We start from the raw sequence: 25,739 nt of genomic DNA, 5'->3' as shown, positions 1-25,739 counted from the left end.
CTCAAAGGGCCTCACAAAGATTTCCCTCCAGCGGTGGTCTGGCCTGTGGGAGGGGAGCCCGAGATCTCAAAGGAGCTGCTCATTTTCTAAAAATGGTCATCAGTAAAATATTTCCAAATGGAGTATTTGATCAAGTCCCTCAACAAACATAAGAGCCACCAGGGGAATTTTCAGCAGTCAATGTCTGGCCTAAATTTGGACTAATTGATGCCTGATGGTTTTAATTATATCAACCAAATGTGCTTTAATTTTCCTTCCCATTTCATTTCCCTCCCGGTGTTATCAGTCCGAGGAAATTTCAGCAGCCCCTAATGTTTCCTTAGAGAGTCCCAGAGGATAAGGTAACGTTTGGAGGACAGTGCAAGACAGCAGAGGAAGTAAGTAGACGCTTAGGTCTGCCCGACCGTGTCTGCCTTGTTCGGATGGGTGTCTAGGATGCTGCCGAGGTGACCGAGTCCCTCAGAAAGCAGGCTGCTCCCCGCGGCCACGCTTTTGCTGACCGTGGCTGCCTGTGTCTGCAGACCTGCCCACCAGCCCTGAGCGGCCCCTCACTTGCCTTCCTGGCTGGAGGCCAGGCTGAGTGTTCTGGTCCAGTCTCCAGGCCTGGCTGTCTTGAACTGCAGCCCCCGAGACCCTCTGTCAGAACTTACAAATCCCAACTCCATGCCTCTGGAGTCCTCTGTCGTGGCGGCCCTGAGGGCCTGTGGTGACAAGGTACTAGACCCAACCCCAAGGCTCCTTCTATACTTGTGAATTCAGTGGATTCACGGCAGCCAAGGGGCTTCTGCTCAGCGCAGCGTGTGACTATAAGCAGAAATTACAGCCGGCCACGACCAACTGACCTTTCCCCCCACCTGTGACATGTGTGTTTCAGGAGGAGGTTGAAGACTTCGCTCATTTAGGTGACAGTTTCACCGTGTGTTTCGGAAGTGGTCACTTACCAAAAAATGAAACACTCGTTTACGAAGTCTGTTTACAAGCTTGCTGGTAATGGTCAGTAATTTATGCCCGCCCCCCGAGAATTAATATGTAATCCGTGTTAGCAGTTTTTCAGATCTAAGCTCTCCATGCCTGCCTTTCCTTCCTCTTCTCGGAAAAGTCCTTGAATTGCTTTATTTCTGATAGAAATCTCCAGGGCTCTGTTTCCATAGCATAGAGGCTAGGATGCAGACTCTCCTCTCGTTCCCCCCCAAGGGTCTGTTTAGGTGCTTTGCCTGCGAGGAAAGGTCCGTCAGCACCCTCACCCCGGCGGTTACCCACGCCTCACCTCTGCTGACGTGCAGGCTCTGCTGTCCAGGACGAAGGGCCCGGCAGCATCTCGTCTGTGCTTAGTCGAAGGCTCAGCAGAAGGGAGGGTGCTGGCCGGTGAGTCCTTGGGTGTGGTTCGCTGAGCCCTGCCGCCTCCCCCTGGGCCGGTTCTGCAGCCCCTCCTCACTGGCTCCCTGCTTCCAGCGAGTCCCTGCATCTGCCACCTCCAGGTCCCCAGCAGGGTCCTTCCCCGCTTAGGACCCGCGTGACAGCTGCTCTTCCCCTCCGCAGAATACGGGCCCCCAGTCTCTTCTCGTGGCTGGTTCTTTCTCACCGTCACATCCTCACGCGTCGTCTCCTCGGGGAGACTGTCCTGGGCACGCGGCCGCCCGCCGCACTTTCTCTTCTCCCCTCTCCCCTGCTTGATTCTTCCTGACGCCCACCGCTGTCTCAAATTATCCTGTTTACTCTTTTTTTAATTGAAGTATTGTTGATTTACAGTGTTTCAGGTGTACAGCAGAGTGATTCAGTTATACATACATACATACGTATATTCTTTTTCAGATTCTTTTCCATTATAGGTTATTACAAGATTTTGAATATAGTTCCCTGTGCTATACAGTAGGTCCTTGTTGTTTATCTGTTATATATAATAGTGGTTCTCTCTCTGTTAAACCCAACTTATCCCTCCCTGCCCTTTCCCCTTTGGTAACCAAGCTTGTTGTTGTCTGTGAATCTATTTCTGTTTTGTAAATGAGTTCATTGTATCAGTTTTTAGATTCCACCTGTGAGTGATATCATATGCTATTAGTCTTTCTCTGTCTGACTTATTTCCCTTAGTATGATCATCTCCGGTTCCATCCATGTTGCTACAAAAGGCATTATTTCATTCTTTTTTATGGCTGAGTATTATTCCATTGTATATACACAGACAGCATCTTCTTTATCCATGCATGAGTCAATGGACATTTAGGTTGTTTCCATGTCTCTTGGCTATTGTGAATAGTGCTGCTAAGAACATTGGGGTGCGTGTATCTTTTTGAATTAGAGTTTTCATCTTTTCCGGTTATATGCCCAGGAGTGGAATTGCTGGATCATGTGGTGACTCTGTTTTTAGTTTTTTTTAAGTATATTCCGTTTACATTTTAACTGTGTTTCTCACAGTGGAAGCTCTGCCTTGACACCCATCCTACACTATATCCCCAGAATCTAACTAAAGAGGACTTGGCATATAGCAGGTGGTCAAGACACCCTGTCTTCTTCTTTTTTTTTGGCCACGCCATGCTGTTTGCGGGATCTTAGTTCCCCAACCAGGGATCGAAACTGCGCCCTTGGCAGTGAAAGCGCAGAGTCCTAGCCACTGGATCGCCAGGGGATTCCCAACACCCTGTCTTCTTGACCACAGAATCATGCTAACTAAGATTTGTCAGACCCTTTACTGCTGCAGAAAGAGCCTTCATGTGTATTCAGCTGGTGTCGGACTGTGATTTCTTCTCTGCCCGCCTCTCACTAGCCTGAGGGCCTTGGGAGCGAGGATGATAACGCTGGAGACCTCAAACTGAGCATGTGCCCATCGTCATTTCACGTAATCGCAGTCACGTTCCACACATTGCTTTTGTATTTTCTGCTCTTTACCTAACATTACAAGGTGTGCGTTTTCCTGATTGTTCTTATTTATGATGCTGGATCACAGCAGCGTGGTTTAGTGGCCGACAGTATCCTCACTAGGTCGAGTGAGGAACTGGGGAAAGAAGGAAACTGGGGGGACCTATGAAGCCTTGTTGACCTGATATCACTCACTTGCCCCCGCTCCTTTCCCCACCATCCAATAGAAAGTTCAGAAAAAGGACTGGAAGCAGGCACTGAATAAGCCACTTCCGCTATCTACTTCTCCACCTCAAAGCCCCGCCATTAACACACACACCCTACCCACACCACAAATTCAAGGACTGCGTTGTCAAATAGACCCCTCAGTATGACCCCATAGAGCATTCCTAAGGATCAGCTGAGATTTGTCTGGGTCAGGGTCCCATAATATCTCCTCACATAGTTCCTCACTTCTTACTACCCTAAGTTCTCACACTTACCAAATCACAGGACAGTTACTATCTTGGGTGTTTTCTCTTGTGAGGAACTGATTCCAGACACATCCCGTGGTTGACATCCTAGCACCACTGACTGGGAAATGTATTCTATCGTGTTTGCCTTTCTAAGCACTTGGATCAGGTCCTCTGGGGAAGATGGTGCGGTCTGATCCTGTGTTTCCCCAGAACTTTCTTTGGGCCAACTTACAGTTTATTCTTATATCCACAAGAGATCCACAATCCTATTTCTTTGCCAATTAAAACTGCTTTTTCCTCACTTATTTTGGACTTGGCTGTTGTAGTTAGTTGGATCAGGTCTAAGAGATTTCCCAAACCAGCTATATTTATATTCAACATTTTAAACTTACTGGATGGAATGGCCAGAAGCTGATGTCATTATGAACAGTTTCTAAGCATTAAGGGCATTTTTACTGCCCCGAAGAGAGCTGAAGAGAGCTTCATTTAGCTGGCCTAAAATGAAGAGGGCAGATACGGATAATTTTCTTCTAGAAAGCAACCGTGTCTTACGGGGTGAAAAAGAAAAGCATTTACATCCTCAGCATGTCATTTCCATGAGCTCTGGATTTAGCAGGTGCCCACAGGCACAGACGGGAGTTTGGAGAGGAGAACTGAGGTGTCGGGCCAGGTTGGGGAGCGTACAGACCCCAGGAGGAGAGGAAGGAAAGGTCAACAGAGAGAAGAAAATCCTTCCACACTGGCGTGTTCTCACTAAGGTCAGCTCGCCCATGCCACTTGGTAACTATTTGCCCACCATCTGTCCTCCTTTGCTTTTGCTGCTTTTCCAAATCTGGAAAGATCAGATGAGAAGAGAGTGCTCCCCAATTTGACCCCGGCTCTAGAGACTGCGGTCTTAAACATGGCAGGCCAAGCCATTCCTTACGGGACCTGGGCTCCTGGAAGCCGGGGCTGGCTCCCCCTGGGCCAGAATGGCAGCCTCCTCCTTACTCATGGAAGGTGTCAGCTCCCGCCTTCCTCAGTGGCCACTGGCTGTCTCTGTGCCACTGCTTCTGCAGCCAGACCCTTATGGGGGCGGCAAAGGGCAGCACGGCGACTGGGGCAGGGAGGGCGGTGGAGCGAGTTGGCCAGATCTGGGTCTCCATGCCAGCCTCACCCCATCTCTAATGTGAAGTCATAGAAGACCTTCCTCGTAGGGTTATTGTGAAGAGAACAGGAGATAACGGTACACAAACTGTACGTTCACGTCCCATCCCCAGCAGGGACAGCCCTCCACCTGAGGGTGTGAGGAGAGATGCAGAAAAGCCTTCTGGTCACCAGGCGCTAAGAGAAACTGCGAAGCGCGTGGTGGTCTGCACATCAGGGTGTGTTTACTGGAAGTACATATGATCCAGGGACTCCTTCGGTCAAGACCTGGAACCCCTGACGCTGTCTAGGAGAGTGATTCTGTGGACGCTGCTCCCACTGGAAATGATGGAGATCAACAACAGCAACAGTGAGGGGAGCAAAGGGTGCCAGACGATCTACCGGGGTGGCAGGGGGCACCAAGCAGCACGGTTGGTAAGCCTTTACACTAGATCACCGGCGTGCAGCCAGTGGAGCCTGAAGTGAAACACCGTGTCATCGGTCTCTCGGTCATTGATGGTTATTCATCAGCCAGTCGGCCAACAGCTGAGCAGTGTGCTTAGCAGACGTGAGGATGGAACGGACTCTCTGGAAGGCCACGTGGATCTTGAAGGTGGGGAGACTGGGTCTTAGCTCAGTTCCACTGCCTGCTGGCCAGGTGACCTTGGGCAAGTCACATTAGCCCTGCTGGCTTCCGTTTCCTCTTCCGTAAAGTGAGCCTAGGAATACTTCTTTTTCATGGTCGTCAGAAAGATCACATATTTGAAAGCACTTAACTCTGTTCCTGCACATAACAGGTGCTCAGAAATGGTGGTTTCCTTTCTTGAACCAAATTCCAAGCTCTTTTTGCTCTAAGGCCTGCTGACTCAGTTAGTTTTATAGACAAAGGTGAATCACGACAGTTTTTACCTGAAACCGAGGTTTTCTTAGCTCTGACTGTGCATGTTGGTGAACGCCCTGTGCATCCTCCCACCCTCTCCCCTCCCCGTCCTCCTTGAATGCTCGGCATGGAAACTCGTGGGTGCTTTTGAACAAGAGGAGCTCAGCTATTTTCTTCCTCTTCAGCCTTCTTCAACTTGAGGAATCACCATATCCGGATGCCACCGTCTTCCCGGGCCTCTGTGCTGCCAGGGTCTCCCTGTGGGTTAAAGCTACACTGGGCTCCATGCAGCGCGTGGAAGAACACCTCCGTAGCAGTCCGCCTGGACGCAAAGATGGTGCCACTTCTGGCCCGATACCACCCAGGTTCAGTGTAATGTCTCGGTCTCCCTGCAGAGAACCTGAGTTCACAGGATCTGGGCCAAATCCGGGTGACTAAGGCTTTGGAACTGGGCCTGCCTCATCCACAGGCCCACACCTCTGCCCTCGAGATGCCCCAGTGTAGGTTCCAACTGGACCCCCTCCTTGGTGATCAGCAGATCTACTGACAGGCATTCTTAGGGATGCCTCTAGATTTCCTTCAGATCATCCGCCTGATTACTAGCCTGGGTCAGAAGGGGGCCTTTTGTTGAGGAATGTAACATTTCTAAATGGACTCCTGGGAAGGTACAGATGCCATGAGGCAGCCAAAGGCCGTGCACGAGAGTTACTCCCTTCCACCCCGGATGCATTCAGCAACTCATGGAAGACGCCCACGGGCCTGGATGCAGAGCAGCTTGTGTTCATACAGTCTTGCTTTAAATGTGGATGTGAAAGGCAGCTCAGGAAATTTCTGGAGACACCCAGAGTGAGCGCCAGGTGGAAAGCGGGGAGGGACTGCCAGATTCCATCACGCCGACCAGAGGTTCTTCCCAGATTCCAGCCTGGCATCAGACGGCAAGGGGATAGCGTGTCTCGATATGCAAGGGGTAGAAATGGCTTTGAAGTAACAAAAACCTTAACTGAAGAGAAGACAAAGTATATGTTAAGAGAACAAAATAAAGGGGCTCGATGGACGGGTTTATTTTTGAAATTGAAACGCTCTGAAGTAGAGTTGTCATCGTTACCTGCTTGTTTTTACTCGTATTTATGAGATCTGAAGGCCACGGAATTAAAATAATCCTCCCGTGTGTGAAGTGTGTGTCTGTAACAACAAGCACCGGGGAGCACCTGGGCCACGCTTGCTCTCGTCAGCTCCGTCTGCTGGGTTTTTTCTGGTCTGTCCGTGTTGCCCGGGCCTGTCTAGAGGAACTCACGATTAGAAAACTAAGGTTAACTTGGCGGCGTCGTGCCACACACATTCAGGATCAGGGAAGAGACAGACACGTATTATTACACACTCGTAACAGAGGCCGGCGGCCTGCCTGTGCCTGCCTCACTCACGGCTACGGAGCTCCACACGTGAAACCGTTTCCAACCAGAGACGCTGGCAGCGGAGCTTTCACGAGCTGCAGGAGGACGATGCTGTGAGTCAGATTCACGGGCATAAACTCACAATGTATCACGGTGATACGAAGTAAAGTACATTCTGACTTAACGCGTTTTTAAGGCCTTTGCTGAGGAATGTTGGCACCAGGCCTGGCTTTGTCCCCCGGTGGCCACTGTGCCCCGGGAGACCTAGTCTCCCCTCAGCTCCCCCGGGCACACTGAGGAGGCTGCCAAGTTCAGGCTCCTGTCATTACCGAGGGCTTGAGATGGCTTCTTTTGGTAGTTTGCATTTGGGAAGCTGAAATCCGGAAAGGAGCCAGCCCACACTCTGTCCTGGACGGTGGGTGTGTTTAAAAAAAAAAAAAAAAGCCATTACCTTGCAATTTGTGAGCCTGGTGGGAACGTGAGGGACGATTCTGCAGGACACCAGCCTCTCCTTTCAGTGTTTTGGTTACACAGTGATTCCTGAATGCTCATTGACACAACCCACGTTCAAGGGGCTGTAGCAGAAGGTTGAATAAAGTAGCGTATTTACCCAAAGTCCATCATCTGCTTTTTCATATCCCCTCAATTAAACAGAGATGGAGGAATTGTCTTTCCAAGTTGATCTTAATTCTAAGCTCAAATTCCCAACCTTTTTATGGTGTTTCCCTTAAAGATCCCAATGTTTTGAATGGATGCCTGTCTACCAGGTGAACTGCATGTATTTAGTATAATTCATGTTTCCATTTTGATTGACTTCAGCCATCCAGCTACCAGTCAGATGTCTTAGGAGCAGGAACAATGTGAGGCAGGCATGGCTTAGTTTTCAGGAAATGGACACCTGCCATTTGATGTTTTGAAATAATAAAATCTACTCATGGACTCTTAGAGGTCCAGGAACCTCTGCTATAGAACGTTATTGCAAAATAAAATTGTTTCCTTGTCTTGGCTAATGGAAGTGACTTCTAATGAAAATATTAACTACAGGAGGAAGGTACTGTGTTGACACTCTTCGCTAGTGTCCTCTTGCATTATTTATTTTCTTAGAGAGTCACTGCAGTGCTCGCTCTTGACTACTGTCATCAGAGCCACGAGAAATTCTCCAGCAGTTGTTCAGCCGTGAATTCAGTATCTCAGTGGACAAGTGTCACTTCCCCTCCTGCTTCATGAAGGACGGGTCTCAGGGTGCCCAGAACGTTCTCTGCTTAGGTAACTCAGAAGAGGAGGAGGTGGGATGACTTTTGAGCAGACCCACAATTTGCTGTTTAACAAAGTTTAAGTACTGAGAAAATAGAAGGGTAAAGGCCACCCTGTCTGATAAATACAGTGGGATGTTTCTAAAAGAAGGTCGGTACCCATCATAATTTATAACCTTTGGTGGCCAAAGAGGAGCCCAGACTCTGGGAGAAAGGAGTAACTCATTCCAAAGGATTATTTCAAAGTCATTTAAAATCCTAACATTACAAGCGTGACTAATCCTAGGAAATTGGTGTCAGAGGGCAAAATAATTTAGCAAGGCAAATTTAAAGTCTTATCTTTTCAAAAATTATCCAGACTTATCTTTACTGATATCTCATTAAAAATCCAGTCAGACCTATATACCAAGTAGGGCATGAAGGCTTTCCTAGCTGTTTTTCCATTTCCCTGTTGAAGGACATCTCGGTTCCTTTTTCTTTTTAGTGATTTTTGAATAAAGCTACTACAGACTTTTGCACACAGGTTTTTCGTGTGGACATAAGTCTTCATTTCTCTTGGGCAGATACCTAAGAGTACAATTGCTGGGCCGTATGGTAAAACTACGTTCAATTCTATAAGGAATTGCCAAAGTGTCTTCCACCGTGGCTGTACCATTTTGCATTCCCACAGCAATAAATGAGAGTTTCTGTTACTCTGCATCCTGGCTGGCCTTTGTTATTGTCAGTTTTATGAATTTTAGGCATTCTAATAGGTGTGTAGTGGTATTACATTGTAGTTTCAAGTTGTGTTTCCCTAGTGACAAATGATATTGAGTATCATTTCATGTCCTTGTTTGCCATCTATAATACCTTCTTTGATGAAGTGTCTATTCAGATTTTCTGCCCATTTAAAAAATTGGGTTATTCTCTTGCTGAATTTTAAGAGTTCTTTATATGTTCTGGATAAAAGTCCTTTATCAGATATGTGATTTGCAAATATTTTCTCCTAGTCTGTGCTTTGTCTTATTCTCTTATCAATCTTCTACAAAGAGCAAAGGCTTTTTAAAAATTTTTATTGATTTATTTTTTAATTTTTTAAATTGAAGTATAGTTGATTTACAATAATGTTGGTTTCAGATGTACAGTAAAGTGATTCAGTTATACATACATATGTATATATCTATATTTTTTATTCTTTTCCATTATAGTTTATTGCATGATATTGAATATAGTTCCCTGTGCTATACAGTAAATCCTTGTTGTTTATCTATTTTATATATAGTAGTGTGTATCTGTTAATCCCAAATTCCCAATTTATCCCCCCCGCTTTCCCTTTGGTAGCCATAAGTTTGTTTTCTATGTCTGTGAGTCTGTTTCTGTTTTTAAAATAAGTTCATTTGCACTATTTTTTAGACTCCACATGTAAGTGATATCATATATTTGTCTTTCTCTGACTTACTTCACTTAGTATGATAATCTCTAGGTCCATCCATGCTGCAAATGGCAAAATTTCATTCTTTTTATGGCTGATTAATATTCCATCATACATATATAAAGAGCAAAGTTTTTAACATTGATAAAGTCCAATTTGTCCATTTTTTTCTTTCAGAGATTGTGCTTTTGTGTTGTATCTAAAAACTCATGAACAAACCCAAGGTCTCATATCTTTTCTCCTATATTTTCTTCCAGAAGTTGTATAGTTTCACATTTTGCATTCAGATCCATGATCCATTTTGAATGTTTTTTTTTTTTTTTTTGGCCATGCCTCACGGCTTATGGGATTTTAGTTCCCAGACCAGGGATCAAACCCAGGCCCTCGGCAGTGAGAGCGTGGACTCCTAACCACTGGACCGCCCAGGAATTCCCTTGAATGATGTTTTATTTGAGGTATTAAGATATGTTCCTAGGGTCATGTTTTTGCATATGGATGTCTATGTCATATGGATGATGTTCTAGCATCATTTGTTCAAACATGTTCCCCCATTCAGTTACCTTTGCACGCTTGTCAAAACTTCGATACTGTTTGTGTGGGTCTGCAAAAAATCCTGCTGGGGTTTTGATAGAAACTGCATTAAACCTATATTTTGGGAAAATTAATATCTTTACTATATTGAGTCATCTAATTCATGAACACATTCTATCCATTTATTTAGTTTTTTAAAAATTTTTTCAGCATTTTATAATTTTTAACATATAGATCCTGACATATTTTGTTAATTTATATCTTTGAAATTTGTCAGAACTTGCTTTATGACCCAGCATGTGGTGTATGTTGAAAAGTTTCCATGGACATTTGAAAAGAACATATATTCTGCAGTTGTTAGATGAATTTTTCTATATATGTCGATTAGGTCAGGTTTGTTAATCTTGTATAAAACGTCCATATCCCTTCTGATTTTCGTATGCATGTTACTGGGAGAGATTGAAAAATATCCCAGAATGATTATGGATTTGTGTAACTCTCACTTTGGTTCTGTCATTTTTTTGTTTTACAGATTTTGAGGTTGTTATTAGGTACGTTTAGAATTTAGACTTGATATATCTTCCTGGTCAGTTGATCTTTTTTTTTTTTTTTAATTAATTAATTTATTTATTTTTGGCTGTGTTGGGTCTTCGTTTCTGTGCGAGGGCTTTCTCTAGTTGTGGCAAGTGGGGGCCACTCTTCATCGCAGTGCGCGGGCCTCTCACTGTCGTGGCCTCTCTTGTTGTGGAGCGCAGGTTCAGTAGTTGTGGCTCACGGGCCTAGTTGCTCCGCGGTATGTGGGATCTTCCCAGACCAGGGCTCGAACCCGTGTCCCCTGCATTGGCAGGCAGGTTCTCAACCACTGCGCCACCAGGGAAGCCCAGTTGATCTTTTTATAAATATGATATGTCTCTCTTTATTCCTAGTTATAATTATTGGCTTAAAGTCGACTTTGTCTGATATTAGCTATACCAACTTCCTTTGGTTACAATTTGTGTGGCGTCTCTTTTTTCGTTCTTTAAACTTCAGTTGCTCTGTGCTCTTATATTTAAGGTATGTTTGTGAGCATCGTGTAGTTGTGTTTTATTTTGGTTATATCTAATCTAACAATGTTAGTTAATCTTTTATTTGTAGTACTTGGTAAATTTAGATATTGATATATTTGGGCCTACATTTACCACATTACTCTTGATTTCTGCTCTGTTTTTCCTTCCCTCTTTGGGTTTGGGTTTGTTTTGCTCTTTTTCTAGTTTCTTAACATGAAAGCTTGGATTATGGATTTGAGACGTTTCTTTTTTAATGCAAGTATTGTACTATAAATTTCTCTTTAAGCACTACTTCAGCTGCACCCCACAGACGTTGATATACTGTATTGACATTTTCATTCAGCTCAGAATCATTTCTGATTTTCCTTGGGATGTCCTCTTTGATCCTTGGATTATTTGAGTGTGTTGTTTAACTTCCAAGTGATTTGGAGATATTTTTGTTATCTTTGTTATTTATTTCTAGTTTAATTCCATGATGATCAGAGAATATAATTTATATGATTTCAGCTCTCTTAAATTAGTAAATATTTGTTTTATTACCCAGAATATTGTATACCTTGGTGAATGTTCCTGGATTCTCGGGAAAAAATGTAAATTCTGCTGTTGGTGGGCTTCGTGCTCTACGAATATCAGTGAGATCCAGTTGGATGACGGTGTTGTTCACCTTTTCCATATCCGTGCTGATTTCTGGTCTGCTCATCCTATCTGTTACTATAAGAGTTATTTGAAGTCTCCAGCTACAGCTGTGGACTTGTCTGTTTTTCCTTTCAGTTGTATCAGTTTTTCTTTATGTATTTTAAATTCCTGTTGTTAGATGCATACACATTTATTGTTTTATCTTCTTAGTGAGAGAACCCTTTTATCAGGATGCTATGTCTTTATTTATCCCTGATAATTTTCTTTGTTCTAAAGTCTTCTTTGCCTGATATTAATACAGCCACTCTAGCTTTCTGTTGATTCCTGTTTGTATGGTGTAGCTTTTTTAACCTTTTACTTTAACCAACACAGGTTGAAGGTGAGCCTAGAAGTTCATAAATAATTTTATGGGGTTGCTTTCTTGAGCTCTTCCCTGTTATTATCTCCCCAGTACTTTCTGGCTCCCTGGGTCTCCCATTTTCTGTCTGGCCACAAACTGCTTAACCTCCACAACTGTCATGTCGGGGCCAAACGTTGTGAGAACAGAGAGAGAGAGAAGAGTTTTGGCTGTTGGCTTCTGTTGCTGCCACCACTGCCACCACAGAATTGCCTGGGGCCTGGGGCAAGAGAGAACTGAGGAAAAGGAAAGGGGGGTTCATCTAATCTCTCTGAGCTTTTCCAAGTTTCCTTTCCCATTCCTCAAGCCTGGCTTCTCCTGGGGCTCTCTCGTGTGCCCCACTTCTGGGGTTTGGGTGTGTTGAGTTCAAGGTGGTCTGTACTGGAGGGAGAGGGGAGACGGCGCTTCCGTTTCAGGGTCCTTCCCCAACCTGCCAGTGTTGTTTACTTTTCAGTGTTCTGAGAGAGCTGCGCTGTGCATCCTGTTCAGGCTTTACATGGAAAGGGTGGCATGTGCTTTCTCTGTCTTTCCCAGAACTAGAACCTCTGATTGATATTATTTAAAATTTTTATTTTCTAATTAACTCATATTGATAGAACAACAGTTGATGTTGCTAGTAAGAGTTCAGGTAAGTGGCCAAATCACATAGTTTTCAATGAATTCTCTTGGCTTTGTTTATGCTTGCATTTATGTCAGCTGCACACGGTGCTATTCTCGTCTCTCCCTTTGATCACATAGTTTTCTTCTGTTTGCACCTTCCAACTAGCCTTCTGTTTGCACCTTCAACTAGTGAGTGAATGTAGTCTTGTTATCTCTTTGCAACTTGGAGCACAGCCTCTTACCCACGATCCCACGGTAGGGCTGGTCAGGGCAGTGAGTCTGGATGTAGCTCAACTGAGCTGAATGAGGCAGGGTTTTGAGAAAAATTAGATGGGAATCCTCGCTGAAGACCCTTTCAGGGTAAGTTTGTGCTTGCTTCAGACAGAATTGAACTACAGCAGCCTTCTGAACTCATCAAGTGGGGTGTAATTTCAGAACAAATTTATACACAGCTCTTTGAAGATGCAAATCTTTGCAGAAATTACACCTGATGCAGTCGAGCTGGCAGCTGGGGTGTGGCACACTCAGGAAGCAGGATAGGATCTCAGTGGAGGTGCACATTCATTCACGTGCAATTCAGAGGCCACATTAAGGTCTAACTACCCCTGTGAACTTCCTATCACCATGAGTGATTGATTAAGAAATATTCAGCCTCTCCCTGAGAACTACAGAGATGATAATCCAGCCCTGGTTGCTATGATCAAGTGGAAAGACAGAAAAAGGTGGGGACAGCCGAGGCCAGCCTGGTTCCAGCCTCATGTGGGGTTAGGGTCAAGCTCCCTGTGTACTGCCGTAGTGGTCCCTTAATGTCACTAAGCTTCAGTCACCTCATCTATAAAACACACTACATGCTTACCTTGCAAGGTGAGGCTACTGAAAGGGATAAGTGAGAAAATGTACAGGAAACTGCAGAGCCTTCTGAAATGTGAAGTTCCATACAAGTGTTTATTAGAAAATATGTATTAAATATCAAAGATAAAAATAGGACATGAAAGGTGAATTAAGAGAAACAGTCTAACTGCAGAATCAAGGTTCATTCCTGAAGTCTTCTCTGCCTCGTAGGGCATGGACTCGTTTTACCGAAGGGCTGAATTAGGAGGTCTCCAGGAGCCTGGGCTGGGTCAGCACCTATCCGAGTCCCTTCCAGCCCTGAGAGTTGATGATTCTGCCTCTGGTGCCCAAGTGTCCCTCCTCTGTGTCTCCCGGGCCGGTGGCCGTTGGCAGAGGCACACTTCCCAGGGTACGCGGGTGAGGGTGTGACCAGTTTGATTCCTAGTGCCTCTTTCTTTTCCCAGGCTCCTGAGATCACGGGAGCCCAGCATCATCCTTCTGTCCATATGAAAGAGGTTGTGTCGGGCTTGGGACGCATGGGCCCACTGGGTCCCGGAACCGACAACTGGAAAGTTTGTTCACCCGTGATCTGCTTTAACTGAAATGTTCAGGCTTCCAGAACACAGACCCTCCTGAGGGACCGACGGGAGGCACCCCATCCTCCCCTGGCGCATCTCCAGCTGCAGCGGACTCCTTCCTGCTCACCCCAAGGGTTGCCTCCGTGGTCAGCAGTGCACTGGGGCTCAGCGCTCACTGCCCAATAGCACTGGTGGCCTGAGACTCAGGGTGCCCGTCCAACGGATCATGGGTCAGGGATGGGCCAGCCGACCGCTTTCCTCTCCCTCCCTTGCAGATCACCTCCAATGAGAAGCACCTGGAGAGCCTCAAGAATTCGGGCAGCCTCCTGCGGGCTCTGGAGTGGCTGGCTGCGGCTGGGGGGTACGTAGGCCCAGGAGGGCTGTGGGAGGAGCAGCACAGAGCGTACCTGGGCTCAGCAAATAGCCTGGCATTCCTTTTCTCCGCTCTTCTTTCTTCCCCCGCCCCCCGGTTTCGCCTACACACCAGGGACCGTCACCTTCCCGCCTGACACTGCCCACTGAGATCCCTCCCTCCCAGTGTGGGATGGGCCACTCTGCCCCACCCCCCACCCCCCAGGAGTCCCCAGTGTGGAGGCAGGGAGCGGTAACGGGAGGGAGAAAAGAAGAGCATCCCGGCCCTGCAGTGCGGGGAGGCCGTATTCCCATCTACAGATGGCGACGGGAGCGGATTATGACCAGGTGGGAGACCTGATGAACCTCATGAGAAAAGCAGTACCTGTGTGTGCACACGTGCCCCCCGCAGCAGCCTGGCCAGAGGCCCCATTACCACCACCTTGCAGAGGGTCTGGAGGCCCACTCTACAGCCCCGGCTGCCGTCAGAGGGAAAACTTGAACGCCTAGAACAGTTTGACACGGAGAAGCTGAGGTTAGGTCAGCCTCTCAGTCCTCAGCTTCACAGTCAGTACGTCTAGAGCATCCTGGAAGTGAGGTGCCGAGACCAGGACGGCCGTGTCACCCGGAACACGCTGCACCCTGTGGAGGGAGGAACCGGCCTCTCTGCCAGCCCCCCGGTGACGCCGATACTGGTGTAGTGAGGGCGCTGGGAGGGTTCTTGCCGTTGCCGCACACACCCCTGCACTCCCTGGAGAGGCGGTTCCGGGGTTGGGGGGGGCAGGTAGGGCTGACGAGTCATTTAAAATGTTAGTGCCACGTGACCAGAGAAAAATGGCATGGGAATAAAGAGAGAACTGCCCCCAGGTATCCACCCTTTAGGCAGCCGGTGTGCTGTGTAATGGCTCACTGCATGTGACAGTGCCAGGGCCTGGCAGGTGGGCTCTGGGGGCGGTTCAGGGGCTTGATTAAATGACTCGGGTGAGTGCCTTGTCCCCAGAGCTGAGGGAGGCGGCCGGAGGGCGTGGTGGCCCCTGAGCTGCAGCTGCTCTCCCTGCCCTGGGGAGGAGGCCCCACCTGCTAAGGGGTACCTGGCCTTCGCTGGGTGTGCGGGACGCGGGGTGGTGCACGGCATTCCTGGTAGTTTGTTTTCAGGGCCACAAGGTTCTATGGAATCTGCTTCCTGGTGTTTGGGGTTTTGTATTAGTTGGAGGAGCATATGCGGCTGAGGTATTGCTGGGAAGGTGAGTCTGCGAAGGCTCAGCTCCATGCAGCCTTGTTGTATTAATCCTGGATTGGGTGGGGAGGGGACAGCGCCTCCTGGCCTACCCCACCCCCTTTACTCTGTAGCTTAAGCCAAAGATGTCAGTTCTTACCCGTGGTTACTGTGAGCTGAGGGGAAGGACGGGCTGACTTTGATGGGAGGGGCCCCTGCTCAGCCCGGTGGCCCCTGTGGTGTGTGAGGCACGGACACTGGCTCCCCGGGCTGGGCCACAGGCCTTCCGCTAGACTGGTTTTTGTGAGGAGCAGGTGATGACCATACCTGGGGACCCTGGGCTTGTGCAGACAGCTGAGATGAGGCCCCTGTGAGCAGAGCAGATGTGTGCTGGCAGAGGGTGGGAGAGCCACCGGGAGGCATGGACTTGAGTGGGGAGCTGCTGAGAGCCCTTCCTCTCCACGGCCTGCCTGTGTGGGACTCCCCCGCCCCCCAGCTGGGTCCGAGGCCGGCACATCTTCATGCTGTACCAGTTTGGGAGCGCTGGACCCAAATTTGGACCAAGCATGTGAAAACGAGCCTCCCTGAGGCTGGTGGCCTCTTCCATACCCACACGTGTCACTCCAGCAACTAACACGTCTACACCAGGCAGATCTCATACTGGCCGACAGGCTGCTGCTCTGAAATTGTCCTGTTCGGGCTTTGTTCGGATGGCCCCACCAGAAAAAGGGTTTCTCATGTTGACAAAGAGTGACTGGATGGCAGCATTCTCAGTTCTGATGGGGCCCTGCCAGGTGGGTGTGTCCTCCTTGCCGGTCACTGGCCCCCAAGGGCTGCTCTGGCAGGCGGAGCGGGCAGCACGGCTCCACCCGGGTAGCCTGGTCTCAGCCGGGAGCAGGCCAAGTTCAAGTGCATTCCCCCAGCCCTCAAAGGGGCCTTTGATGCACAGAGCAGGAATGCATGGCACCATCTCCGACCACAGTCCTGTCCCCCTGCGACCCACCTCTTTTATGCAGCCCCCTGGCATTTGGCAACAGCTGTATTTCTGTGTAGCGAAGGGTGTGCTATCAGCTAATTTTATACTTCAAGGCACACTGCTGTGCGCCATTCTTTTCTTTGGTGACAGTTGTTAAGGCACAGGTTTAAATGTGTCTCAAACAAGTTGCTCCAATAACGAAGTTTCCATTTGAAGCTCTTAATTGCACATCCACACCTATGAGAATAAGAAACCCAAAGCTTCTGGCTGATTGACCAGGAAGGGGCAGCATGGAGCAGGGAGTGTCAGCAGCTGGGATCTTTGCTGGATGGCACAAGTCAGCTGCAGGCAGGCGCCGGGCAGGCTCACTGTGGGCCTCGGGCCAGCAGGCTCTGGCTGCCGTCCGCCTGACTTGCCCTCACAGCTCAGCATCGGTGCACCTGGCCAAAGTGAGCTGAGACGTCGAGGGGTGGGTGGCAGGGCCAGTGCTGAGCCCCTGTGGGACTGTGGGCTTCGGGGTCCTCACCTCATGGCCCTGGAGCCTGCAAACGCTGTTTCTGCTTCTCAAGATGATGCTAGGGGCAGCTCTGGGAAGCAGCTGGTCCATCAGGTACTCGGGTGCAAAAGAGGCCAGCCCCTTTGGAAGACAGAGCATTTTACCCTGGGGATGCCTAAATGTCTCTACTTTGGTTTTTCTCACAGTTCGTCGGCCAACAGTGCAGTGGCTTCCTTGGCCCTGGAGATCCTCCAAGCTGCTGGACACTAGGCAAGAAGGCATTTAGCGCGAGCCCACTCTGCGGCACCCACCCTCAGCTACACACGTTCACCACGTGGCACCTACAGCTCTATTTGGATCTAATAAAGTCAGCTGAACCCAGAACCTCTGGCTGAGATGATCTAACTCCAGACCCTAGAAAACCCACTCAGAATGGACCTCCTCAGTGCATGTGTGATGCATCTGGGAACCCCAGGTTTGCTAGCTGTTCTCAGAATGCTCTTTCCCTGTGTGGGCCAGGTAGGCCTCTGCTAAAGCCTGCACTGCCTGTGCTAGTCTAGGCCTGCCAGCGTCTATAAGCATCTTGCTTCTCTGGAGAAGATTTAACAGGCTAGGCAGGAATGCTCTCCCAGCTACAGCTCCAGAGCAAGCCTTTGGAAGTTATAGTCTCTTCTCTTCCTCCTACTTTTACCTGCTTGGCTTTTCTTCATTTCAGGGATGAAGTGATTCCAAGAATCTTGGGGAGAACTGGGCAAGACTGCACTAACAGGAACAGGTGGTTAAAACTTTGCCTAAAGGAATGCAAAACGCTCAAGGAATGCTGGCTTCCTTGAAGATCTGCTCATCTAGATGGGATGATGGCATCAAGGTAGAATCATACCCCCAACTTCTACCAGTGACCCCCCTTATCCTCGAAGCCTTTCCGGCTTCTTCCTCACACATATGCCCTTAGTGCCCCCTGTGTAAGAGTCAAGCCTGTGAAAATACTGGGTGGACACTGCGGAAAGGGGCTGGGACTGTTGTACTGAGGGAGGGAGGGCTGGACCGTGGGCAGCTTGAACCAGGTGAGCAAGTTGAGAACAACATTCCTTGGCCTCCTCTCTGGGTCCTCTGTTTCCCCACCTGCAGAATGAAAGGGCTCGACTAGATCAGTAGCTGCAGTGCTCTGGGCTGCTTAGAGAGGGGATCTGCCCCTTGACACACACTGCCTGAGCCCAGATGGGCTTCTGTCCCAGGCAGCAGCCCCTATGTGGGGGGAATGGGCGGGGGACGCAGAAGCGGGAGGCACAGGGGCACAAAGGCGGCCCCACACCTACTGCATCACGGGAAGCTGGGCACACTGTCGCCAACAGGCCCACTTTGCCGCGGTGATCTGGGTAATGTGCCAGCTTCCATTTGGCTTTGTAACAAACACAGCAGCTCCGTGCCCCCCTCCGTCAAAGGCGTGGATGTCACTTACTTTATTTAAACCTCACCACCTGCCAAGCAGACCTTCTTATCTCCATTTCACAGGTGAGAAAACTGAGGCTCAGAGGAGCCAGTCCACTTGCCCAAGGCCCCACTGCTGGGTTGAACTCGGGACTAGGACTCCGCAGCCTGTGTGTCTGCCAGTGGGATGTCCAGAGTCGAGCTGAGTAGCAGGGCTGTAAGGGGGAACCCCACCCAGGAGCAGGCAGTGTCCTCTGCTCTCATAGCCTCCTAACTGCCCACAGGAAGTCCTGCTGGGCAATGTGCCCATCACCAGGCTGTGCACCCAGGTGGCCCTGGCCTGGCTGGATTTGTTCCTGGGGTGAGGGAAGCTGATGGGGAGCAGCTGGAGGCCTGGCCCTCAGCTCCTGTTGCTTTGCCTCTTTGGTCCAGGGAACAGGCACAGTTCTCCCTGTTTTCCCAGAAAATCTGTTCTCTCCTCTTTCATTCAGCTCTTAGGGGAAGCACCCTGGAGTTCTGGACCTAGAGCCCCCCAGAAGGTATTTCAGAGCCATCGAATTCGTCTTTCTCTACCCTTTTGAGTTGAGCAGGGAGGAGTCTTTGCTGCTTAAGGTGAAACAGGAGGAAAGTTTTAAAATTCCAGAACCACGTTAAGTGGACCGTGCCTGGCCCTGAGTCCCACAGCCTCGCCTCTCTGAGGAAAGGCGTATTTGAATAGGCAAGGGGCAAGGAGGAGATGTTCCCAAGCAGGGCTAGTACCCCACCAAGGGTGTTCAGCGCAGGGCGACAGGCGCTAAAGCTAGCCCACGCCAAGTTTTGCACCCTGGCATGAGGCTATGTCCTCCTTTTTGTCCTTCTCACAAAGGTGCCTTATGAAAGCAGCAGCCCCAATCCTAATGAGCTGAGGCAGGGGACGTGAGCAGTCTGGCTGAGTAGACAAGAGGGAGGCGGAGAGCAGTGCCCTTCCCTGCCCCACACGAGAGGCCCATACCCTTTTGTGGCTTCCCCGGCTCCAGTTCTGAGAAGACCTGGGCCCCAGCCACCCATCAGAGAGCTCTCAGGATGCTCGCAGTGACCAGAGGCCCAGACCCAGGTAACTACCGGCCCTCCTCTTCCCACCACCTCCAAGCTTTAGCTGTTTGCTAACTGGCTACATGTAGTCCGTCGGCTGAGCCCCCCAGGGATGAATGGCATCACTGAAGTTGCAGGGTGAGGGGGCAAAGGAGGCAGCAGGAGCATGCCTTGCATGGAGCGGAGCAGAGCGGACCGGCGAGTGGCTGCACTAGGCTGCCTTCTTTCCCTAACAACAGGCCCAAAGCTTTGAGACCTTGCCTCAACTTACAGCCTGAGAGTAGGTGCCCAGTGAGCTGTCCCTCTGTGACGATCTATCTGGGGTGACTCTGGCCTGGAGGGTATCCTGAGAGGAACTGACAGTCATCTGGCAGCTAAGCAAGTGGCTCTGTAGGACGCAGCAACAGAATTTACTGACTGACGGTTCTTTGGGCTTGTCTAGCTCTTCCTGTTTCCCATATTATCATGAGATTTCCCCTATTACCTCATGAGGTTCTGAGGTCAATTTTGTGAATGCAAGGCAGCTCTTAGCCCTGTGGGACAGCTCAGAAGTGGAGGCTCTGGTGGCTAAGGCTTTTGTCCATAGTGAGCGATAGTGAGAGGACCTGGGTCTCTCCTGCCTCCACTTGAAGCAAAATGCCCTTTATTCTCCCTCCTCCAACAACAGAAAAATATGTAGAAATAAATCTCTGTGATAAATGGACTTATGCAGGGGCTGAGGTAGGAGCCTCAGGAGGGAACTGGTAGGGAAGGGGGCGGCAAGAAGCTACAAAAGCCCAAAGAGGCTTGGTCCCTGGGGAGACCTGTCTGGAGTGGGGTGGGGACAAGACTCACTGAGTTTCAGGAGGCTTTGGCCCCAACAGCCTCAAGCTTCCAGGAGGCCAAGGGAGGGAAGGGGCAACAAGCACCAGCCTTGGCCCAGAATAAGGACCAGGGCGGTGTGGAGTCTTGATGTGACCTGGAAGAAGGCTGGCCTTTCAAACCTGGCCTCTGGCCTCTCAGAGGCTTGATGCTGAGGTGGCAGAGGAGGCCAGTCACCCCCCTGTAGATTACGCATGAGGTGGGGAGGTGGAGTGGACACCACACAGGACGTTGATGAATAAGAAAAAGGAAGCACTACCTTTCAGCCTCCCGCCCCCATTATTTTCTAACTGCATTTGATGGGTGTTCACTCAAGCAAGGCAAGCAGTTAGATTCTCACCTAGTAGAACAAAACAACTGCAGTGGAGCAACTCAGCTCTCTGCTGGTTTACAAACCATACGGCACGATTCGGATCTTCTGTTTTTATTACACTAATCAAGACATATTTATCTCAAGATCTTTCACTGTCAAGGATTCCAATAACCAGATCAAAGCCTCATGTCTAGAACACCTCATCCAACATGGAGAAGCTTCATTTTTCAGCTCATTGGTGGTCACTGCAATGGGATCAGATGTCCTACGCACCTCCATCCCCAGGTAACCACTATTCTGTTTTTTTGTGGTAATCTAAATTTTCTTGCCTCTTAGGGGGCACTAATTTCTTTAGTTTTACTATCTCTGGATGATCTCCTTAAAACAGTTTGCCTTTCTCTTTGCACCAGTGCAGTCCTACGGCATGCATTTGTGACTTGCTTTTGTTCAGTATCATATTTGAGATATACCCATACTATTGGGTTGAAGCTGTGGTCTTTTACTGCATTGCGGCCATTCTCTTGCAAATTATTGGACACATGGGCTTCCAGTGAGGGCTTCTGATATTTTGTTGATCATGGATTTTTTCTTGCATTAATTTCAGTTTTATCCAAATGGCTACCTAACTGTTCTACACTTTTACTAAAAAGTCCCTCTTTTGCACACTGACTTCCAGTGCTACCCTTAAAGTGTCTATTGTCTTCATCTTATTCTGTTCCCTTAGTGTATACTTCTACACACATGCCAATAACAGTGTAAATTTAACCACCTCTAGCTTTACAGTTAGGCCTTGACAGCTGACAGAACAAGTCCTCCTGTCATCTTATTCTTCACGAGTGTCTCTGCCGTTCTTGGCTCTTTGTCCTTCTAAGTGCATTGCAGAACTACCTTTGCTGAATCAGATTAACCTTCATGTAAAGTTTTTACATGGAACTTCAAAACTATAATGATTTTAGGCAAAGCTCTGGAATGTTTTCTGGTTTTAAAAAAAAAAACCCACCCTGCTGTGGTTCTTTATGTTAAAAGCTGAACTCGCTAGAGATCTTCACTCTGACCAATAGCTCTAGCCTACCTAATAGTTATGCAATGCTGCCTTGGTTCTCTGTGTCATGCACTGGAGGCACAACTGCCCCCTCACCAGGTACACAAATGTTTCCTCTCCAATCCCAATTACATCTTAGACCACAGGGAAGAATTTATAAAGCTTTCTCCAAGGGTCCTCATCCAACAAAAAGGTACTGAATACGTGTTTTTAAATACACAGTAAATCACAAACAGCCCTCCCTAAGCACAAAACACTTCCATGCTTTTTAAAGCCCAAAACACAGGTTCTAACAAACAGCTCTACTGACTCTGCCCTCAGGGATGAACTAAGCTTGTCAGACCTACCACCAGGATGACAGGCTCACCTGGCAGAGAGCATGGAAGAAGGCCCATTCTAGTTCTCTCTGATATGTTCAGATAAACATCGGCAGGTAAACCATCTTAACTATCAGTTCAAAGTGGAGTTGAAGGAATTCCCCGCTCCAAATGAGTCACACTTCTGTGAAGGTGCTTGAAGTCCAAATCCAGGTGAGTAATTCTTCATTATTACCTTAAAGGAATGAAACCATGTGATGGAGTCTGGGGTGGGGGATGCCTATTGGGCAACACAGGACAAAACTGAAAGCCAAAGAGCTAGATGCCTTTAGTCACGTGGGCAGGATTCTACACATGGCTGCAGCCAGGATGAAGGAGTCTTGGCCATAGGCTCTAAGCCCAGAGTCCTTCAGTTGGAGACGATGGACTCCCCCCTCTTCTTACACAGGCTCAGAATCAACGTTCAAGGCTGAAACACTTTTGGTGCAATTTAACCCAGGGATAAGTGCTAAAGAGGCCTGGCAAACAAACAATTCCGCCTACTAGCAGTAAGGCTCTTTCCATCATTACTTAAGTAAGTTTATTCAACTTCATCCTGAGGAAGACACATAGTGAAATAATTTATTACCCTCGCAAACCACTAAGTGACAAGGAAAAAAAGGTGACACAATCGAATGAATTAAAAGTTTAATTCTGAACCATTTTTATAACCGCATTTTCTCTTGAAGCATTGTATCACCGCAGGTTACAACAACTTTGGGATAAAAGGCAACTGGTAAACTGTCCAAAACAAGGTTCCAAATAACACCTCTTACTGATTTACCCTACCCATACATATCCCAAATAAAGTTTTTGATCAAAAACATGAAATAGATCCACCTGCTTATTTTAAGCATATTAAAAAGGAAACTAATTGGACCATTTCTATTTGTCTATTTTATACAAAAAGGCTACACAATGTTACACTTTATTCAGATTACAATTAGAGTGATTATGAATTAGTGTTCTACACCATTACTCAATTTTTAAAAATTAGAAATTGCTGTAGCAGTATTCACTATAACTTAACACTATGAGAGACTTAAAAAACTAACAGTTACTGCAAAAAAAAGAAAAAAAGAAAAAAAAAAGCTACTTCAAAGCAAGCAAAGTCAGTACCATTACAGATATTTTAAAAAAAATTTTAACAAGCAAGGCTAGAGTTTGATAAATTCCATCTTGTGATCCATTCTTGTGCATTCTTCACTTCTTGAGTCACTCCCAAAATCCATTTGTATTGTTACTCCTCGACCAAAAAGGACCAGAACAAAAAGTTTACTTCAATTGTTCCCATAGGAAACTCAGCTTGGTTAGTGTGTCAGGCACTTTCTGAGATACCAGCCCACCCCTCGAGCCCTCTCAGCAACTCTACAGGCCAATCACAATGCAAGTTCAGACAATACAGCTGTATAAAGAGAGAAAGGCTGCTATTAATGTTTAGAACAGCAAATGTTACTCATTTGAGTATTAAGTTGCAAAAGCTGTGGCAAAAAACATTAAAGTTAATAACTAACTTCCACACATGACCACGTTAACAAACCAGAAATCTGAGAACATTCACATGTTCCAAGACATCTCCTTTCAATGTATCTTTTTTTGTGGCAGATTTACAAATAGGCCTAAACCACTCCCACCCTACCAACCAAGTCTTTCTGAAGTTCTGTAGGCAGAGTAAAAGTATTTTACCCAAACTGGCTTTTTTAACTTCTTACCTAAAGGATGATTACAGGTCAGTATCAAACCAGGCCAGCTGATTGCTGTCACCTGGAGGCAGCCCATCCATGAGGTCCTGGGCATGCCCCAGATCTGGCAGCCCATCAACTGGATAGTCAGCACCAGGGTGGTGGCCGCCCATCTCATGCTCCATCATGGGGTCCATACCCAAGGCATCCTGGCCGTATCCACCAGAGTGGAAAGAACGATAGCTGGGATCTAGGAGAGTCAGGGGTAGCAACGAAATGGGTAAGGGAGAGAGAGAGAGAGAAGACATAGAAGTGAACACTAAGGTTAGGGACATCCAAGGGCAGCAAGCTTGTCAGAAAGCGCTGCTTTCTAACCTCTTCAGCGTCTGGCTTTCTTCAGCTAAGTGCCAGTGCCAGGCCACCCACGAGGCCACACAAAGCCTGTTTCCACCAGAGGCAGACCAGCAGGTTCTAGTCCTGAGCCTCTGGCATTTACCCAGGCAGGGACAGGTTCCTGAGGGGGGAGCAGCAGCAAGCAATCTACTGTGTGTGACACCTAGGCATCAAGGAGTCATGGCAGGAGGTGAAGGCAATAACAAGGAGGTCTGGCAACTAATCTATTTGTTAGAAAGTCCAGGCGACACCCACAAAAGAAAACGTGCCAGTTTCCAATGAAACCTTTATATGTTTTGTATTAAGGGTTAACATTTACATGTACCTGTGAAAGGTAAGAAGCTTATAAGCTTTAGTGGTTAACTAGGAAAAACCAGGTAAGATTATAAATTTAAGATGAATAGTTACAGCTGTTAGTGGTCTACCCCTAATTATGCTCCACTCGCCACTACCCAGGTTTGAATTGTATTTTTAGAGTTTTCTGCAAAGCTAACTATGTAAATACCCGTCCCAGAGCTGAGCTTGGGGACAGAAGTTTCCATACTCTCACTTCCTGGGTGGGTTGTAGACACAGGTATTATGGGTTCTCTGAACAAAAAAAACTGAATAGAAAGCCAGGCGACTTGTAACATCCTGCACTGCACTGCGGAGGCCTAGCAGTAGCGACACATATTTATTGGTGTGATCCTACTGCTTGCTCAGTGTGTGGCTCAGAATTCCCTGTGCTCCAATAAAGATACTGTTGCTGACTCTAGAATTTAAGAACTGCCTTTAATTGCTACCACTACTTTCCTGCCAACACTGGTTTCCCAGATGAGCAAACCAGCTCTTTTGATAAAGCTTTGGACCTTTAGCTTGATCTGGAGATAATCAAGAAATGTGAGACACATACCATCCTGGCGATATCCAAGGGGTTCTCCCTGGGCACCGATATCAAGTCCAAGATCAGCAGTCTAGATAAACAGGTATAAAGCAAAGAAGCAAAATGAAAATTCTCAACTCAAAGCATACTGTCCAATATTTTGAAAACATACTTATTGTCAGATTATGAAAAGAATAAAGAACTCAAACATTATAAAAATACTTAGAAAATGCAGAATTATTTTGAAATACAGATGTATACAATACAGAAATACTTCAAACTCTACCCTTCAAAGATACCTAGAGATACCTAGAGAAACATGTTTTCCCATTGCACACAGTATTAAAAATACTAATTTATTCTTTCCACAAGTATACATTATTAAGTACTTACTACGTGCCAGGCACTGTTCCTGGTGCTAGAAATATAACAGGAAACAAAACAGGCAAAGTGTCTACCCCCAAAAGGAGCTGCTGACAGGATATGTTATATGAAAAGACTTTTAGAGCCTGCGCAGCTAGAAGATCAAAGTTGCCATTAACTGTGAGAGGAGAGGTCTGGAGAAAGGGAGTGGGTGAGGAAGTTCAGAGCTCAAGATGGAACATATTAAGATTGCCTACTAAACAGCCAACTAACATACTACTCACTGTTGGGCAGTTTGCTTTATTTTTTTTCCACCTAACAATATACAGGATCTTTCTCCTT

The 25,739-nt window shown here is 47.5% G+C and overlaps 2 protein-coding genes across 15 annotated transcripts in view; one reads left to right on the top strand and one right to left on the bottom strand.

Moving 5' to 3' along the window:
* The window catches only part of ULK4 (unc-51 like kinase 4), a 523,422-nt gene extending 500,269 nt beyond the window's left edge, over window positions 1-23,153 (top strand). For 7 of the 11 annotated variants that reach the window (XR_009565989.1, XR_009565987.1, XR_009565986.1 and 4 more), the window contains 3 exons: window positions 14,263-14,348; window positions 17,233-20,984; window positions 22,063-23,153. Coding sequence is in view for 1 of the 11 variants with exons in the window: in XM_030846182.2 (XP_030702042.2) it covers window positions 14,263-14,348; window positions 17,233-17,296 (150 nt within the window). In the remaining 10 variants the exon portion in view is untranslated. Of the gene's footprint in view, window positions 1-14,262; window positions 14,349-17,232 lie in introns of all 11 variants that reach the window. The other 4 variants (XR_009565980.1, XR_009565982.1, XR_009565981.1 and 1 more) reach the window with 4 other exon arrangements.
* CTNNB1 (catenin beta 1) overlaps window positions 22,732-25,739 on the bottom strand; it is a 42,094-nt gene continuing 39,086 nt past the window's right edge. For 2 of the 4 annotated variants that reach the window (XM_060308636.2, XM_060308634.2), the window contains 2 exons: window positions 25,065-25,125; window positions 22,732-24,029 (listed from right to left, as the gene is read on the bottom strand). In XM_060308636.2, coding sequence (XP_060164619.1) covers window positions 23,821-24,029; window positions 25,065-25,125 — 270 coding nt within the window. In that variant the 3' untranslated portion in view covers window positions 22,732-23,820. The remainder of the gene's footprint in view (window positions 24,030-25,064; window positions 25,126-25,739) is intronic. The other 2 variants (XM_030846189.3, XM_030846190.3) reach the window with 2 other exon arrangements.

This window comes from Globicephala melas, chromosome 11 (assembly GCF_963455315.2).
Source record: "Globicephala melas chromosome 11, mGloMel1.2, whole genome shotgun sequence".
NCBI classification, from domain to species: Eukaryota; Metazoa; Chordata; class Mammalia; order Artiodactyla; family Delphinidae; genus Globicephala; species Globicephala melas.
The sequence above is the reverse complement of the archived record's forward strand: the minus strand, read 5'-3'. Positions and strand labels throughout refer to the sequence as shown.